Source organism: Bombina bombina, chromosome 2 (genome assembly GCF_027579735.1).
Source record: "Bombina bombina isolate aBomBom1 chromosome 2, aBomBom1.pri, whole genome shotgun sequence".
In the NCBI taxonomy this organism is placed as follows: Eukaryota; Metazoa; Chordata; class Amphibia; order Anura; family Bombinatoridae; genus Bombina; species Bombina bombina.
The window spans coordinates 1,145,335,559-1,145,353,191 of NC_069500.1; the positions used below are offsets into that span (position 1 = coordinate 1,145,335,559).

At 42.1% G+C, this 17,633-nt stretch overlaps 1 protein-coding gene across 3 annotated transcripts in view; it reads right to left on the reverse strand.

Moving 5' to 3' along the window:
• Positions 1-1,181: 1,181 nt before the first annotated feature.
• SH3RF1 (SH3 domain containing ring finger 1) overlaps positions 1,182-17,633 on the reverse strand; it is a 379,385-nt gene continuing 362,933 nt past the window's right edge. For all 3 annotated transcript variants that reach the window (XM_053703817.1, XM_053703816.1, XM_053703815.1), the window contains 2 exons: positions 12,967-13,292; positions 1,182-1,663 (listed from right to left, as the gene is read on the reverse strand). In XM_053703817.1, the coding sequence (XP_053559792.1) occupies positions 1,495-1,663; positions 12,967-13,292 (495 nt within the window). In that variant the 3' untranslated portion in view covers positions 1,182-1,494. The remainder of the gene's footprint in view (positions 1,664-12,966; positions 13,293-17,633) is intronic.

Here is a 17,633-nt window from a genome sequence, read left to right on the forward strand (position 1 = left end):
TCATATTCTGTACAAGGATTTAAAATGATAGTTTACATATAGCTGCAGGATTAAAGGGACATAAACCCAAACATTGTCTTTCATGATTCAGTACAGTTTACTTCTCTTGGTATCCTTTGTTCAATGTACAGCAATGCACTACTGGGAGCTAGCTGAACAAACTGGAAGGCCAATTGCAAAAGGCATTCAATTGCAGCCACAAATCAGCAGTTAGCTCCCAGTAATGCTTTGCGGCTTCTGAGCCTGCCTAGATATGCATTTCAACAAAGGATTTCAAATTGTATGCTCTATCTCTCTTGATAATTTGGTTGATTAATATGGGACAACTTTCCCAAGTATATTTTGAAGTTCACAAAAATATGTATTACTTACTGATGTTAGCCAAGTAGATAATGATGCTGTGACAGTTATAAATGGTTTTCACACAGCAATATAGAAAGATAAAAAAATAGAGGCCATGGTTCATTATGTTTAAAAGTACAACAGTTTGTCGGTGTGATTAATAGAATATCATTTGTATATCAATGGTGGGGTCTGAGTAACTTGTGCATTCAAATATATTCTACTAAACCTCTGTTAAATGTATGTGCCTAGTTATCCATTTACTACTTTTCAATACATAATGACATGGTTTATTTTGTGCCAATGATCAACCCCTTCTTGCTTTGAAAACGGCTGTAAAATGGTTAAATCGCAAAGAACAAACGCCAATTTACAGCCCGATTCTCCTTGCAGTTTTGTAGCTTGGTTTTCCCAGAGCGCTGGGTTATTTTCTGGGCTAAGCCTTGCCCTTACTACGCAATAACTGTGCATTGCCTGGACAGTTTTTATTACTGGTAAAGAAGCTAAGTAAAGTTTAACAGCTGTTTTCAAATGGAAAATAAACAACTACAACAGTTTCCTGTTTTCCTATGCTCACCCTCACAGTGTTACATCACTAAAAAACATTAACCATTTACCACCACTAAAAATAATAAACAAAATGTATATATATATATCTACTAGAACAATAATGGTAACATCTCTATCACCTTAAGAGAAAAGAATCCAGCTTCTCTTTCTGTGTCATTTCATAAATTAATAAATTGTTACATTAATAACGTCAAAGTTTTTTTTTTTTGTTTTTTTTTAAACGTAATAAGGTTTTCAAACATACAATACAAACAAAAAAAACCAATAAATTATTAGCTAAAGCCTTGTAAACAATGGTTTATTTGTTGTTAGGAAAATAAAATAAAAATGGAGTAAACTTAACAATACAAGGCACAAATTACAAAAAGAAAAGAAACTGCAGGTTTGTAGAGAATCAGCAGATGTGTCAATCATGTCTAAATCATTTGTTCTTGGACAGGACAGTGGGTATAATGTTTCTTTAAGTGTCATTCTTTAACCCTGTCAGTGCTGTTGGCTAGTTGCTCAGTGAAACAATCAGCTGCACTGTCAACTTGTTACTATGTTTGTGCTCATTCATGAACTCTGCAATGAATTTAAGAGTTAAATGTTCTCCACAAAGCTGCCCGGGAACAAGCCAGTCTTTCCGTTTCTCTGTAGTGTTCCTTTAAACCAGCCATCTTCACGCTTCTTGTGCACAAAAACAATGTCCCCTTCCTTTAGTTCTAACTCGGCCTCACTCTGGGGAGGATACGACACCACGACTCTGTATCTGAAATAGAAAGGACACGTTATACTTTCACATCTGGGCCTAAAGTATCGACTGATTTGCCAGAGCAGGAAGTTGTCTGTTTACAGAAACCTACATTTTTATCAACACGGAAATAATTACTTTTGGCCAGAAACACAGCTAAATTGAAATGGACATAAATATGTGCAAATGTTATGACTGCTGCCTTTCTCTGTGTTACTTACAGAGACTTATTCAGAAAACCACAGAACAACTCAGCACAAAGACAAGTTTTTTTATATAGAACCTAGAACAGTGTCAGTCACTCTGAATACCGTTTAAAGTTACAGAGCAGAGCACTTTGTCAGAAGTAAATGCAAATACGGCAATACTAGCTGATTAACAACGTTCTTTCTATTCAGAGGATAACAGACGCCATTCTGTGGAACCATGGTGTCCCATTGGGTGTGATCTGGAGTTCCACTAGAAAATGTGTCTGTATTTAAATGTGGTGCAGGGGCTGCAGCTGTAAATTACTGGGAAGCAAATATTTTTACAGTTTTTATTTTTAACCTCAATAATTCTGAAGCCTTAAAATGTTTTCATGGCTGAATAAATGTAGGCAATTCAGTTAGTAATGTAAGGCTTGTACAACTAGTTTAAAGGGACAGTAAACATTTTGAAATTACAATCTTAAATGTTTAATTATGTATAGTAAAAAAACAAACAAAAAAAAACAGGAGTTTGGCTATTGAAAAATAATTGCAGCAAACAAGGTGATAATGCATTCAAAACTCACCCATCATGTTAATTTAAAGGGACAGTCAACAACAAAACTGTTATTGTTTAAAAAGATAGATAATGCATTTACCACCCATTCCCCAGCTTTGCACAACCACTTTATACTTTATAACATTTAAACCTCTAAATGGCTGCCGGTTTCTAAGCCACTACAGACAGCCTCTTATAACATGCTTTTTTATTAGCTTTTCACAAAAAGTAAATTTATGCTTACCTGATAAATAGATATCTATATAGCTCCTCCCTTGACTCCACCCCCCAGTCATTCGACCGACGGTACAGGAAGAAAAAGGAGAAACTAAAAGGTGCAGAGGTGACTGAAGTTTTAAATCAAAAAAATATAATCTGTCTTAAATTGACAGAGCGGGCCGTGGACTCGTCGTGTCATAGAAGAAATCAATTTATCAGGTAAGCATAAATTTACTTTTCTTCTTAAGATACGACGAGTCCACGGATTCATCCTTTACTTGTGGGATACAATACCAAAGCTACAGGACACGGATGAACGGGAGGGACAAGACAGATGCCTAAACAGAAGGCACCACTGCTTGAAGAACTTTTCTCCCAAAAATAGCCTCCGAAGAAGCAAAAGTATCAAATTTGTAAAAGGTATGAAGTGAAGACCAAGTCGCAGCCTTACAAATCTGTTCAACAGAAGCATCATTTTTAAAAGCCCATGTGGAAGCCACCGCTCTAGTAGAGTGAGCTGTAATTCTTTCAGGAGGCTGCTGTCCAGCAGTCTCGTATGCCAAACGGATGATGCTTTTCAGTCAAAAAGAAAGAGAGGTAGCCGTAGCTTTTTGACCTCTACGTTTTCCAGAATAGACAACAAACAGAGAAGATATTTGACGGAAATCTTTGGTCGCTTGCAAGTAAAACTTCAAAGCACGAACCACGTCCAAGTTGTGCAACAGACGCTCCTTCTTAGAGAAAGGATTAGGACACAGGGAAGGAACAACAATTTCCTGATTAATATTCTTATTAGTAACAACCTTAGGAAGGAATCCAGGTTTGGTATGCAAAACCACCTTATCAGAATGGAAAACAAGATATGGCGAGTCGCATTGCAATGCAGATAGTTCAGAAACTCTTCCAGCCGAAGAGATAGCAACTAAAAACAGAACTCTCCAAGATAGAAGCTTAATATCTATGGAATGCATAGGTTCAAACGGAACCCCTTGAAGAGCTTTAAGAACTAAATTCAAACTCCATGGCGGAGCAACAGGTTTAAACACAGGCTTGATTCTAACTAAAGCCTGACAAAACGACTGAACGTCTGGAACATCTGCCAGACGCTTGTGCAGTAAAATTGATAAAGCAGATATCTGTCCCTTAAGGGAACTAGCTGATAGCCCCTTCTCCAATCATCCTTGGAGAAAGGACAAAATCCTAAGAATCCTTATCTTACTCCATGAGTAGCCTTTGGATTCGCACCAATAAAGATATTTACGCCATATCTTATGATAAATTTTCCTAGTAACAAGCTTTCGAGCCTGAATCAAGGTATCTATGACCGACTCAGAGAATCCCCGCTTGGATAAAATCAAGCGTTCAATCTCCAGGCAGTCAGCCGAAGAGAAACTAGATTTGGATGCTGGAACGGACCTTGAATCAGAAGGTCCTGTCTCAGTGGCAGTGTCCACAGTGGTAGAGATGACATGTCCACCAGGTCTGCATATCAAGTCCTGCGTGGCCACGCAGGTGCTATCAAAATCACTGAAGCTCTCTCCTGTTGGATTCTTGCAATCAGACGAGGAAGGAGAGTAAATGGTGGAAACACATAAGCCAGGTTGAACGACCAAGGTACTGCTAGAGCATCTATCAGTACTGTTTGAGGATCCCTTGATCTGGACCCGTAACAAGAAAGTTTGGCATTCTGACGAGATTGCCATCAGATCCAATTCTGGTATGCCCCATTGATGAATCAATTGTGCAAACACCTCCGGATGGAGTTCCAACTCCCCCTGGATGAAAAGTCTGACGACTTAGAAAATCCGCTTCCCAGTTTTCCACTCCTGGGATATAGATTGCTGATAGATGGCAAGAGTGAGTCTCTGCCCATCAAATTATTTTGGAAACCTCTATCATCGCTAGAGAACTCTTTGTTCGCCCTTGATGATTGATATATGCTACAGTCGTGAAATTGTCCGACTGGAATCTTATGAATCTGGCCAAAGCCAGCTGAGGCCACGCCTGAAGCGCGTTGAATATCGCTCTCAGTTCTAGAATATTTATCGGGAGGAGAGCCTCCTCCTGAGTCCACACACCCTGTGCTTTCAGGGAATTCCAGACTGCACCCCAGCCCAATAGGCTGGCGTCCGTCGTCACTATGACCCATGCTGGCCTGCGGAAACACATTCCCTGGGACAGATGATCCTGTGACAACCACCAAAGAAGAGAGTCTCTGGTCTCTTGATCCAGATTTATCTGAGGAGATAAATTTGCATAATCCCTATTCCACTGTTTGAGCATGCATAGGTGCAGTGGTCTGAGATGCAAGCGAGCAAACAGAACTATGTCCATTGCCGCTACCATTAGTCCAATTACCTCCATACACTGAGCCAGTGACGGCCGAGGAATGGAATGAAGAGCTCGGCAGGTGGTTAAAATCTTTGATTTCCTGACCTCCGTCAGTAAAATTTTCATGTTTACCGAATCTATCAGAGTTCCCAGGAATGGAACTCTTGTGAGGGGGATAAGTGAACTCTTTTTTACGTTCACCTTCCACCCGTGAGATCTTAGAAAAGCCAACACGATGTCCGTGTGAGATTTGGCTAGTTGGTAAGTTGACGCCTGAATTAAGATATCGTCCAGATAAGTTGCCACTGCTATGCCCCGCGGCCTTAGAATCGCCAGAAGGGACCCTAGCACTTTTGTGAAAATTCTGGGAGCTGTGGCCAACCCGAAGGGAAGAGCCACAAACTGGTAATGCTTGTCCAGGAAGGCGAACCTGAGGAACTGGTGATGATCTTTGTGGATAGGAATGTGAAGATATGCATCCTTTAAATTCACGGTGGTCATATATTGACCCTCCTGGATCATTGGTAAAATAGTCCGAATTGTCTCTATCTTTAAGGATGGGACTCTGAGGAATTTGTTTAGGATCTTGAGATCTAAAATTGGTCTGAAGGTTCCCTCTTTTTTGGGAACCACAAACAGATTGGAGTAAAACCCCTGCGCCTGTTCTGCTTTTGGAACTGGGCAGATTACTCCCATAGTATATAGGTCTTCTACACAGCGTAAGAACGCCTCTTTTTGTCTGGTTTACAGAAAATTGAGAAAGATGAAATCTCCCCCTTGGAGGAGAATCTTTGAACTCTAGAAGATACTCCTGGGTCACGATTTCTAAAGCCCAGGAGTCCTGAATGTCTCTTGCCCAAGCCTGAGCAAAGAGAGAAAGTCTGCCCCCTACTAGATCCGGTCCCGGATCGGGGGCTGCCCCTTCATGCTGTCTGGGTGGCAGCAGCGGGCTTCTTGGCCTGTTTACCCTTATTCCAAGTCTGGTTAGGTCTCCAGACTGACTTGGATTGAGCAAAATTCCCCTCCTGCTTTGCAGCAGGGGAGGAGGTAGAGGGACCACCTTTGAAGTTTCGAAAGGAACGAAAATTATTTTGTTTGGTCCTTATCTTATTTGTCTTATCCTGAGGAAGGGCATGGCCTTTTCCTCCAGTGATGTCTGAAATGATCGGTTTCAGTTCAGGCCCGAATAGGGTCTTACCCTTGAAAGGAATGGCTAAAAGCTTAGATTTTGATGACACGTCAGCAGACCAGGACTTAAGCCATAACGCTCTATGCGATAAAATGGCAAAACCTGAATTCTTTGCCGCTAATTTAGCCAGTTGAAAAGTGGCATCTGTAATGAAAGATTTAGCTAGCTTCAGAGCCCTAATTCTATCCAGAATATCATCTAATGGGGTCTCAACCTTAAGAGCCTCGAACCAAAAAGCAGCTGCAGTAGTTTCAGGAACAATGCACGCTATAGGTTGCAGAAGAAAACCCTGATGAATAAATATTTTCTTTAGAAGACCCTCTAATTTTTTATCCATAGAATCTTTGAAAGCACAACTGTCCTCAATACGTATAGTTGTACGCTTAGCCAGGGTAGAAATAGCTCCCTCCACCTTAGGGACCGTCTGCCACGAATCCCGAATGGTGTCTGATATGGGAAACATTTTCTTATAAATTTAAAAGCCGTCATATCTGAGTCTTTTTGAGGGAACATCTTTCCTGAATCAGAAAGCTCTCCCTCAGACAGCAATTCCCTCACCCCCAACTCAGAACATTGTGAGGGTACATCGGAGATGGCTAATAAAGCGTCAGAGGGCTCAGCATTTACTCTCACACCAGACCTACTGCGCTTCCCCTGCAACCCAGGCAGTTTAGATAAAACCTCAGTGAGGGTAGTAGACATAACTGCGGCCATATCTTGCAGGGTGAAAGAATTAGACGCACTAGTACTTGGCGTCGCTTGTGCGGGCGTTAATGGTTGTGACAATTGGGGAGAATTAGATGGCATAACCTGATTCTCTTCTGACTGAGAATCATCCTGCGACATACTTTTATCAGCTAAAATATGTTCTTTGCAATTTAAGGCCCTTTCAGTGCATGAGGGACACATTTTACATGGGGGTTCCACAATGGCTTCCAAACACATTGAACATTGGCTTTCCTCAATGTCAGACATGTTAAACAGGCTAGTACTGACCACAAACAGGCTTGAAAACACTTTATTTAGTGAAAAAATAACAATCTTAAAAAAACGGTACTGCGCCTTTAAGAGAAAAAAAGCATACACGTTTTGCAAAACTGCTTTAAAACAATCAAATCGTTTCAATTTTATGATATAAGCATTCAAACTTTGCAGCTAAGTTTGCCCCACAAGGAAAGGAACACTTAACCCTTACTAGAAAAAACGGATAATTAATAAACGTTTAAATCAGGAACAAACACCCCCTGCACCTCACCACAGCCCTGCTGTGGCGCCTACCTGCCCTCAGGGGTCTGTAAAACAGGGTTAAAGCTTCGATTTGGCCCAATACTCTTACAAGGGCCCACCGGAGTTGGAGTTTGCTGCTTGCCTGTCAAATACAACTGTGCAACTGAGGCGCGAAAATAGGCCCCACCCATCTCACTCAATGTCACTCAGCCCAAATGAACCGCACCAGAGCGGTCTGAAACTAGCCATGTGGGTTCCTAAACCCAAAAAGAAGCCAAGTGTACCCTCTCATTAAGCATGAAAAACGTTCCTTCCTAAAAACGTTATCAGCACTCCCAGTTAAATAAATGTTTGCCCACAAACTCAGTGTCAACCATTTTTTCTTAGCCCATATATGCAAGCTTACTAATACCCCTCTATATCTTTTAGGATTACTGCTTACCTTTTCCCTCATGGGGATACTGTCAGCCAATTCTGAAATACCACAGTCTCTCCAGAAAAAAATGACTGAACATACCTCACTGCTTATAACATGAAAAACGTTCCTCACACTGAAGTTTCTTAAGTACTCTTCAGCCATTCTGTGGGAACTGCTCTGGATCTTAGTGACAAATGCTAAGATCATCAGCCTCCAAGCAGAAGTCTTCATCCATCTGCTGCCTGAGGGAAAATAGTACACACTGGTACCATTTAAAATAAAAAAACTCTTGCTTGAAGAAAATAAAAACGAACATTTTATCACCTCTTTCACTTTACCCTTCCTAGTACTTAGAGTAGGCAAAGAGAATGAATGGGGGGTGGAGTCAAGGGAGGAGCTATATAGACAGCTCTGCTGTGGTGCTCTTTGCCACTTCCTGTTAGCAGGAGGATAATATCCCACAAGTAAAGGATGAAACCATGGACTCGTCGTATCTTATAGAAGAAAAGAGACTGCCAAGTCATGTGGGCCATGTAGATAACATTTTGCTCGCGCCTGTGGAGTTGTGCCTGACACAGCACTAATTGGCTAAAATGCAAGTCAATATATAATAAATAAATAGTCATGTGATAAGGGGGCTGTCAGAAGAGGCTTAGATACAAGGTAATCACAGAGGTGAAAAGTATATTAATATATCCATGCTGGCTGTGCAAAACTGGGGAATGGGTCATAAAGGGATTATCTATCTTTTTAAACAATAATCATTTTGGAGTAGACTGTCCCTTTAAGATTGCAGAAACACCTTTTAAATATAAAAGGTGTACGGCCCCTTTATCAGTTTTTCACTTTTAAACATATAGTAGCAGATTTTCTCAATTAATGAGTTAGCCCAGCAGCCAATACAGGACAGAAATAAATACTATGCACAGAGATTTCTCCACTACTGGTGTGATTTCAGCTTTGGTAGAAATTAATACTATACAGCAAGATTCCTCCTCTACTGGTGTGATTTATGCTTTGGTAGAAATGAATACTATACAGTGAGATTCCTCCACTACTGGTGTGATTTCAGCTTTGGTAGAAATGAATACTATACAGCGAGATTCCTCCTTTACTGGTGTGATTTATGCTTTGGTAGAATTTAATACTATACAGTGAGATTCCTCCACTACTGGTGTGATTTCAGCTTTGGTAGAAATTAATACTATACAGTGAGATTCCTCCACTACTGGTGTGATTTCAGCTTTGGTAGAAATTAATACTATACAGTGAGATTCCTTCACTACTGGTGTGATTTCAGCTTTGGTAGAAATTAATACTATACAGTGAGATTCCTCCACTACTGGTGTGATTTATGCTTTGGTAGAAATAAATACTATACAGTGAGATTCCTCCACTACTGGTGTGATTTATGCTTTGGTAGAAATAAATACTATACAGTGAGATTCCTCCACTACTGGTGTGATTTAAGCTTTGGTAGAAATTAATAATATACAGTGAGATTCCTCCACTACTGGTGTATTGCACATTCAGTCAGAATGGTTCATACACTAGACACGGGGTAGGCAAACTATGGCCAAACTGTTGCCTGGTTTTGTACTTTACTCATCCCACTAGCAATGAGAAGACAAGAAATGTGACTCTCTCTGGTTATTCAGCCTAATGGTATATTATGATATACTCTGTCTGGCTTTTTGAAAGAAAAAATAAATAAATACAGTGGGGCAAAAAAGTATTTAGTCAGCCACCAATTGTGCAAGTTCTCCCACTTAAGAAGATGAGAGAGGCCTGTAATTCTCATCATAAGTATACCTCAACTATGAGAGACAAAATGTGGAAACAAGGAGCTCTCCTCCATGATCAGTCTAAGGGTCTCCCTTGGCAGATTAAAACTTGGTGCAGGGACTTAAATTCGACATTTACCGAATTTGATATTGGCAAGGCTATAACTCTAACGAAAAAGACACTACATTGTGTGACTATCTTTGAAGGCTATATCAAACTACTACTGAAATGGTATAGAGTCCCCACTAAATTGTCCAAGATGTTTGCGGGATCGTCTCCATTATGTTGGCGACAATGTGGAGAGGAAGGTTCTGATCTCCACATCTGGTGGACGTGCCCGAAGCTGGTGCCTCTTTGGCGGGACGTTGAGATTCTGCTCCACTCCATGAACTTGTCCGTAACTCTGACCCCCCAATGTGTTGTCTTTCATGTGTTTGGTGACGGGCTACCTAAACCTAATCAGCAGTTATTGATATACATTATTTCCGCCACTAAACTGTGTATTGCTAGAGTGTGGAAGCAATTAGAACCACCCTCGTTGACTGCTGTTTGTGAAATGGTGCAATACTTGGCAACTATGGAAAAATCGGTATATAGTTCACTTGATCGAATGGACGATTACTGGGAGATATGGTCTGAATGGATACAAATTCAGTGATAAGTAGGGAGGAGTACGTGGAGATAAGAGCTTTCTGTATATAAACGCATAATCATTATAATTTATTTTTTTTCCCCCTCTTCCCCCCCCCCCTCTTCCTCTTCTTCCCTCTCTCTGTCCTCCCCTCCTCTTCTTTTTTTCTGGTTACCTCCCTATGCCGCAAACCAGGGAGGCATGATTGGAACTCGCTAGGTCAGCACGATTTCTTTTTTCCCAATTTGAGCATATAATAGTATCCCCCAGCACCCCTAGAGTGGGGGCTGAAAGACATAACACTTTAAAAAAAAATATATTGAGGGTTTGATAGTCCCTAAATTCTTGTCAATACGAGTAGTGTCTCTGATATTATTTCCTTCAACTCTGTTTGAGAGGTTGCCCCTCTGCAGTGGCAACTCCCTATCATATGTGATTCATAACATGTGTTTTCTTTTCTTTGTTGCTATTTGATTCTCAAATATGTATATTTGAATTATGCTATTTTGTTGATATATGTCAGATGCACTGTCTCTGATCTGTGTTTTTCTTTTTCCCTCAATAAAAAAAACTTTGATTGAAAATGTGGAAACAAATCCAGACAATCACATTGTCTGATTTGGAAAGAATTTATTTGCAAATTATGGTGGAAAATAAGTATTTGGTCAATATCAAAAGTTCATCTCAATACTTTGCTATATATCCTTTGTTGGCAATGACAGAGATCAAACGTTTTCTGTAAGTCTTCACAAGGTTGTCACACACTGTTGCTGGTATGTTGGCCCATTCCTGCATGCAGATCTCCTCTAGAGCAGTGATGTTTTGGGGCTGTCGCTGGGCAACACAGACTTTCAACTCCCTCCAAAGGTTTTCTATGGGGTTGAGATCTGGAGACTGGCTAGGCCACTCCAGGACCTTGAAATGCTTCTTACAAAGCCACTCCTTCGTTGCCCGGGTGGTGTGTTTGGGATCATTGTCATGCTGAAAGACCCAGCCATGTTTCATCTTCAATGCCCTTGCTGATGGAAGGAGGTTTGCACTCAAAATCGCACGATACATGGCCCCATTCATTCTTTCATGTACACAGATCAGTTGTCCTGTTCCCTTTGCAGAGAAACAGCCCCAAAGCATGTTGCCGCCACCCCCATGCTTCACAGTAGGTATGGTGTTCTTTGATTGCAACTTAGCATTCTCTCTCCTCCAAACACGACCAGTTGTGTTTCTACCAAACAGTTCTATTTTGGTTTCATCTGACCATATGACATTCTCCCAATCCGCTTCTGGATCATCCAAATGCTCTCTATCATACTTCAGACGGGCCTGGACATGTACTGGCTTAAGCAGGGGGACACGTCTGGCACTGCAGGATCTGAGCCCCTGGCGCCGTAGTGTGTTACTGATGGTAGCCTTTGTTACGTTGGTCCCAGCTCTCTGCAGATCAATCACTAGATTCCCCCGTGTGGTTCTGGGATGTTTGCTCACCGTTTTTGTGATCATTTCGACCCCACGGGTGAGAACTTGCGTGGAGCCCCAGATTGAGGGAGATTATCAGTGGTCTTGTATGTCTTCCATTTTCTAATTATTGCTCCCACAGTTGATTTCTTCACACCAAGCTGCTTGCCTATTGCAGATTCAGTCTTCCCAGCCTGGTGCAGGTCTACAATTTTGTTTCTGGTGTCCTTCGACAGCTCTTTGGTCTTCACCATAGTGGAGTTTGGAGTGTGACTGTTTGAGGTTGTGGACAGGTGTCTTTTATACTGATAACAAGTTCAAACAGGTGCCATTAATACAGGTAATGAGTGAAGGAAAGAGGAGCCTCTTAAAGAAGAAGATACAGGTCTGTGAGAGCCAGAAATCTTGCTTGTTTGTAGGTGACCAAATACTTATTTTCCACCATAATATGCAAATAAATTCTTTCCAAATCAGACAATGTGATTGTCTGGATTTGTCTCCACATTTTGTCTCTCATAGTTGAGGTATACCTATGATGAAAGTTAGAGGCCTCTCTCATCTTCTTAAGAGGGAGAACTTGCACAATTGGTGGCTGACTAAATACTTTTTTTGCCCCACTGTACATAAAATGTCTGGAGAGAGGGGTCTGAGGGTGCAAACATACGTAACTATTATTAAAAGGCAGCTTTAGCTTATACACATAGTAGGGAAGTGAAGCTTTAAATATACTACATCCCTTGTAGGTGGTTAAACAAATTTCCTTTTGTGCATTTAGCCCCTGTAAGTGTTTTCCCACCCAGATGAGGATACAGGGAGTGAGCCATTCAGTAGGTTTAATAGAGCTATATCATATGATTAGCCGTGTCATCCGCTGTGTGATAAGTTTAAGAAAAAGTCACATATCAGACGAGCAGCTGGCTGATCAAAGGGACATTAAACATTCTAAGATTGTAATATAAAATGCTTATTTAATTACATATAGTAAAAAACAACTCTGCAATATACTTTGGTATCTTTTTGTTGAAAAGCAGGGAGGACAACTCAGGAGCGTGCACGTGTCTACGGAACAATATGGCAGCAGTTTTGCAAGAGCACTAGATGGCAGCACTGTTTCCTGCCCTGCAGTGCTCCAACAAAGAATATAATGAAAGCAAATGTGATAATAGTACATTGTATACTTTGTCTGAATCACATAATAATTACTGGGTTTACAAATAATTCACAGAATACTCCAGGAATACTTTAAATGGAATCTGTTGGCGCTCTACAAATAACCAATAATAATGGTTATTACAGGTTATGTTTAAATTAAAGGAAGGTACCTTTCACAAACCACAGGTCGTGTATCATTAAGTACTGGGCCCAGTGACGAGCAAGGCTGTCTCGGTGGAGGTGCTATAGGTACATTGGGATCCACCAAATGAATCTTGCGGTTCTCCTGTGCCATAGCAGTAGAAGATGCTGAATCACAATCCGCTGTCCTGCTGCTGTTTGCTGCTGAAAGAATGTCTGGACCCACAGCCCCCTCTAAAGCTGCCTCGGAAGCGCCCTGTTCCAGTTCTAGAGTTGGGGACTGAGGAGGAGACGCTCTAGGCTTCCTTTTGGTGGATGCACCAGACAATAACTTAAGTAAACCTTTCTTTTCTTTCTGTAACACAACAAATGAAACATGAAGAGAATACGTTTTTATTTGTAACAAGAATAATGATTTATTTGATCTGTTCAAAATGATACAAAAACAGAATTTATGTTTACCTGATAAATTACTTTCTCCAACGGTGTGTCCGGTCCACGGCGTCATCCTTACTTGTGGGATATTCTCTTCCCCAACAGGAAATGGCAAAGAGCCCAGCAAAGCTGGTCACATGATCCCTCCTAGGCTCCGCCTTCCCCAGTCATTCGACCGACGTAAAGGAGGAATATTTGCATAGGAGAAATCATATGATACCGTGGTGACTGTAGTTAAAGAAAATAAATTATCAGACCTGATTAAAAAACCAGGGCGGGCCGTGGACCGGACACACCGTTGGAGAAAGTAATTTATCAGGTAAACATAAATTCTGTTTTCTCCAACATAGGTGTGTCCGGTCCACGGCGTCATCCTTACTTGTGGGAACCAATACCAAAGCTTTAGGACACGGATGAAGGGAGGGAGCAAATCAGGTCACCTAAATGGAAGGCACCACGGCTTGCAAAACCTTTCTCCCAAAAATAGCCTCAGAAGAAGCAAAAGTATCAAACTTGTAAAATTTGGTAAAAGTGTGCAGTGAAGACCAAGTCGCTGCCTTACATATCTGATCAACAGAAGCCTCGTTCTTGAAGGCCCATGTGGAAGCCACAGCCCTAGTGGAATGAGCTGTGATTCTTTCAGGAGGCTGCCGTCCGGCAGTCTCATAAGCCAATCTGATGATGCTTTTAATCCAAAAAGAGAGAGAGGTAGAAGTTGCTTTTTGACCTCTCCTTTTACCAGAATAAACAACAAACAAGGAAGATGTTTGTCTAAAATCCTTTGTAGCATCTAAATAGAATTTTAGAGCGCGAACAACATCCAAATTGTGCAACAAACGTTCCTTCTTTGAAACTGGATTCGGACACAAAGAAGGCACGACTATCTCCTGGTTAATGTTTTTGTTAGAAACAACTTTCGGAAGAAAACCAGGTTTAGTACGTAAAACCACCTTATCTGCATGGAACACCAGATAAGGAGGAGAACACTGCAGAGCAGATAATTCTGAAACTCTTCTAGCAGAAGAAAATTGCAACCAAAAACAAAACTTTCCAAGATAATAACTTAATATCAACGGAATGTAAGGGTTCAAACGGAACCCCCTGAAGAACTGAAAGAACTAAATTGAGACTCCAAGGAGGAGTCAAAGGTTTGTAAACAGGCTTGATTCTAACCAGAGCCTGAACAAAGGCTTGAACATCTGGCACAGCTGCCAGCTTTTTGTGAAGTAACACAGACAAGGCAGAAATATGTCCCTTCAAGGAACTTGCAGATAATCCTTTCTCCAATCCTTCTTGAAGAAAGGATAGAATCTTAGGAATTTTTACCTTGTCCCAAGGGAATCCTTTAGATTCACACCAACAGATATATTTTTTCCATATTTTGTGGTAAATTTTTCTAGTTACAGGCTTTCTGGCCTGAACAAGAGTATCAATAACAGAATCTGAGAACCCTCGCTTTGATAAGATCAAGCGTTCAATCTCCAAGCAGTCAGTTGGAGTGAAACCAGATTCGGATGTTCGAACGGACCCTGAACAAGAAGGTCTCGTCTCAAAGGTAGCTTCCATGGTGGAGCCGATGACATATTCACCAGGTCTGCATACCAAGTCCTGCGTGGCCACGCAGGAGCTATCAAGATCACCGATGCCCTCTCCTGATTGATCCTGGCTACCAGCCTGGGGATGAGAGGAAACGGCGGGAATACATAAGCTAGTTTGAAGGTCCAAGGTGCTACTAGTGCATCTACTAGAGTCGCCTTGGGATCCCTGGATCTGGACCCGTAGCAAGGAACCTTGAAGTTCTGACGAGAGGCCATCAGATCCATGTCTGGAATGCCCCACAGTTGAGTAATGTGGGCAAAGATTTCCGGATGGAGTTCCCACTCCCCCGGATGTAATGTCTGACGACTCAGAAAATCCGCTTCCCAATTTTCCACTCCTGGGATGTGGATTGCAGACAAGTGGCAGGAGTGAGTCTCCGCCCATTGAATGATTTTGGTCACTTCTTCCATCGCCAGGGAACTCCTTGTTCCCCCCTGATGGTTGATGTACGCAACAGTCGTCATGTTGTCTGATTGAAACCGTATGAACTTGGCCTTTGCTAGCTGAGGCCAAGCCTTGAGAGCATTGAGTATCGCTCTCAGTTCCAGAATATTTATCGGTAGAAGAGATTCTTCCCGAGACCAAAGACCCTGAGCTTTCAGGGGTCCCCAGACCGCGCCCCAGCCCATCAGACTGGCGTCGGTCGTGACAATGACCCACTCTGGTCTGCGGAAGCTCATCCCCTGTGACAGATTGTCCAGGGACAGCCACCAACGGAGTGAATCTCTGGTCCTCTGATTTACTTGTATCGTCGGAGACAAGTCTGTATAGTCCCCATTCCACTGACTGAGCATGCACAGTTGTAATGGTCTTAGATGAATGCACGCAAAAGGAACTATGTCCATTGCCGCTACCATCAAACCTATTACTTCCATGCACTGCGCTATGGAAGGAAGAGGAACGGAATGAAGTATTTGACAAGAGTTTAGAAGTTTTGTTTTTCTGGCCTCTGTCAGAAAAATCCTCATTTCTAAGGAGTCTATTATTGTTCCCAAGAAGGGAACCCTCGTTGACGGAGATAGAGAACTCTTTTCTACGTTCACTTTCCATCCGTGAGATCTGAGAAAGGCCAGGACAATGTCCGTGTGAGCCTTTGCAAGAGGAAGGGACGACGCTTGAATCAGAATGTCGTCCAAGTAAGGTACTACTGCAATGCCCCTTGGTCTTAGCACCGCTAGAAGGGACCCTAGTACCTTTGTGAAAATCCTTGGAGCAGTGGCTAATCCGAACGGAAGTGCCACGAACTGGTAATGCTTGTCCAGGAATGCGAACCTTAGGAACCGATGATGTTCCCTGTGGATAGGAATATGTAGATACGCATCCTTTAAATCCACCGTGGTCATGAATTGACCTTCCTGGATGGAAGGAAGAATTGTTCGAATGGTTTCCATTTTGAACGATGGAACCTTGAGAAACTTGTTTAGGATCTTGAGATCTAAGATTGGTCTGAACGTTCCCTCTTTTTTGGGAACTACGAACAGATTGGAGTAGAACCCCATCCCTTGTTCTCCTAATGGAACAGGATGAATCACTCCCATTTTTAACAGGTCTTCTACACAATGTAAGAATGCCTGTTTTTTTATGTGGTCTGAAGACAATTGAGACCTGTGGAACCTCCCCCTTGGGGGAAGCCCTTTGAATTCCAGAAGATAACCTTGGGAGACTATTTCTAGCGCCCAAGGATCCAGAACATCTCTTGCCCAAGCCTGAGCGAAGAGAGAGAGTCTGCCCCCCACCAGATCCGGTCCCGGATCGGGGGCCAACATCTCATGCTGTCTTGGTAGCAGTGGCAGGTTTCTTGGCCTGCTTTCCCTTGTTCCAGCCTTGCATTGGTCTCCAGGCTGGCTTGGCTTGAGAAGTATTACCCTCTTGCTTAGAGGACGTAGCACTTGGGGCTGGTCCGTTTCTACGAAAGGGACGAAAATTAGGTTTATTTTTGGCCTTGAAAGACCTATCCTGAGGAAGGGCGTGGCCCTTGCCCCCAGTGATATCAGAGATAATCTCTTTCAAGTCAGGGCCAAACAGCGTTTTCCCCTTGAAAGGAATGTTAAGCAATTTGTTCTTGGAAGACGCATCCGCTGACCAAGATTTTAACCAAAGCGCTCTGCGCGCCACAATAGCAAACCCAGAATTTTTCGCCGCTAACCTAGCCAATTGCAAAGTGGCGTCTAGGGTGAAAGAATTAGCCAATTTGAGAGCACGGATTCTGTCCATAATCTCCTCATAAGAAGGAGAATTACTAGTGATCGCCTTTTCTAGCTCATCGAACCAGAAACACGCGGCTGTAGTGACAGGGACAATGCATGAAATTGGTTGTAGAAGGTAACCTTGCTGAACAAACATCTTTTTAAGCAAACCTTCTAATTTTTTATCCATAGGATCTTTGAAAGCACAACTATCTTCTATGGGTATAGTGGTGCGTTTGTTTAGAGTAGAAACCGCCCCCTCGACCTTGGGGACTGTCTGCCATAAGTCCTTTCTGGGGTCGACCATAGGAAACAATTTTTTAAATATGGGGGGAGGGACGAAAGGTATACCGGGCCTTTCCCATTCTTTATTTACAATGTCCGCCACCCGCTTGGGTATAGGAAAAGCTTCGGGGGGCCCCGGGACCTCTAGGAACTTGTCCATTTTACATAGTTTCTCTGGGATGACCAAATTC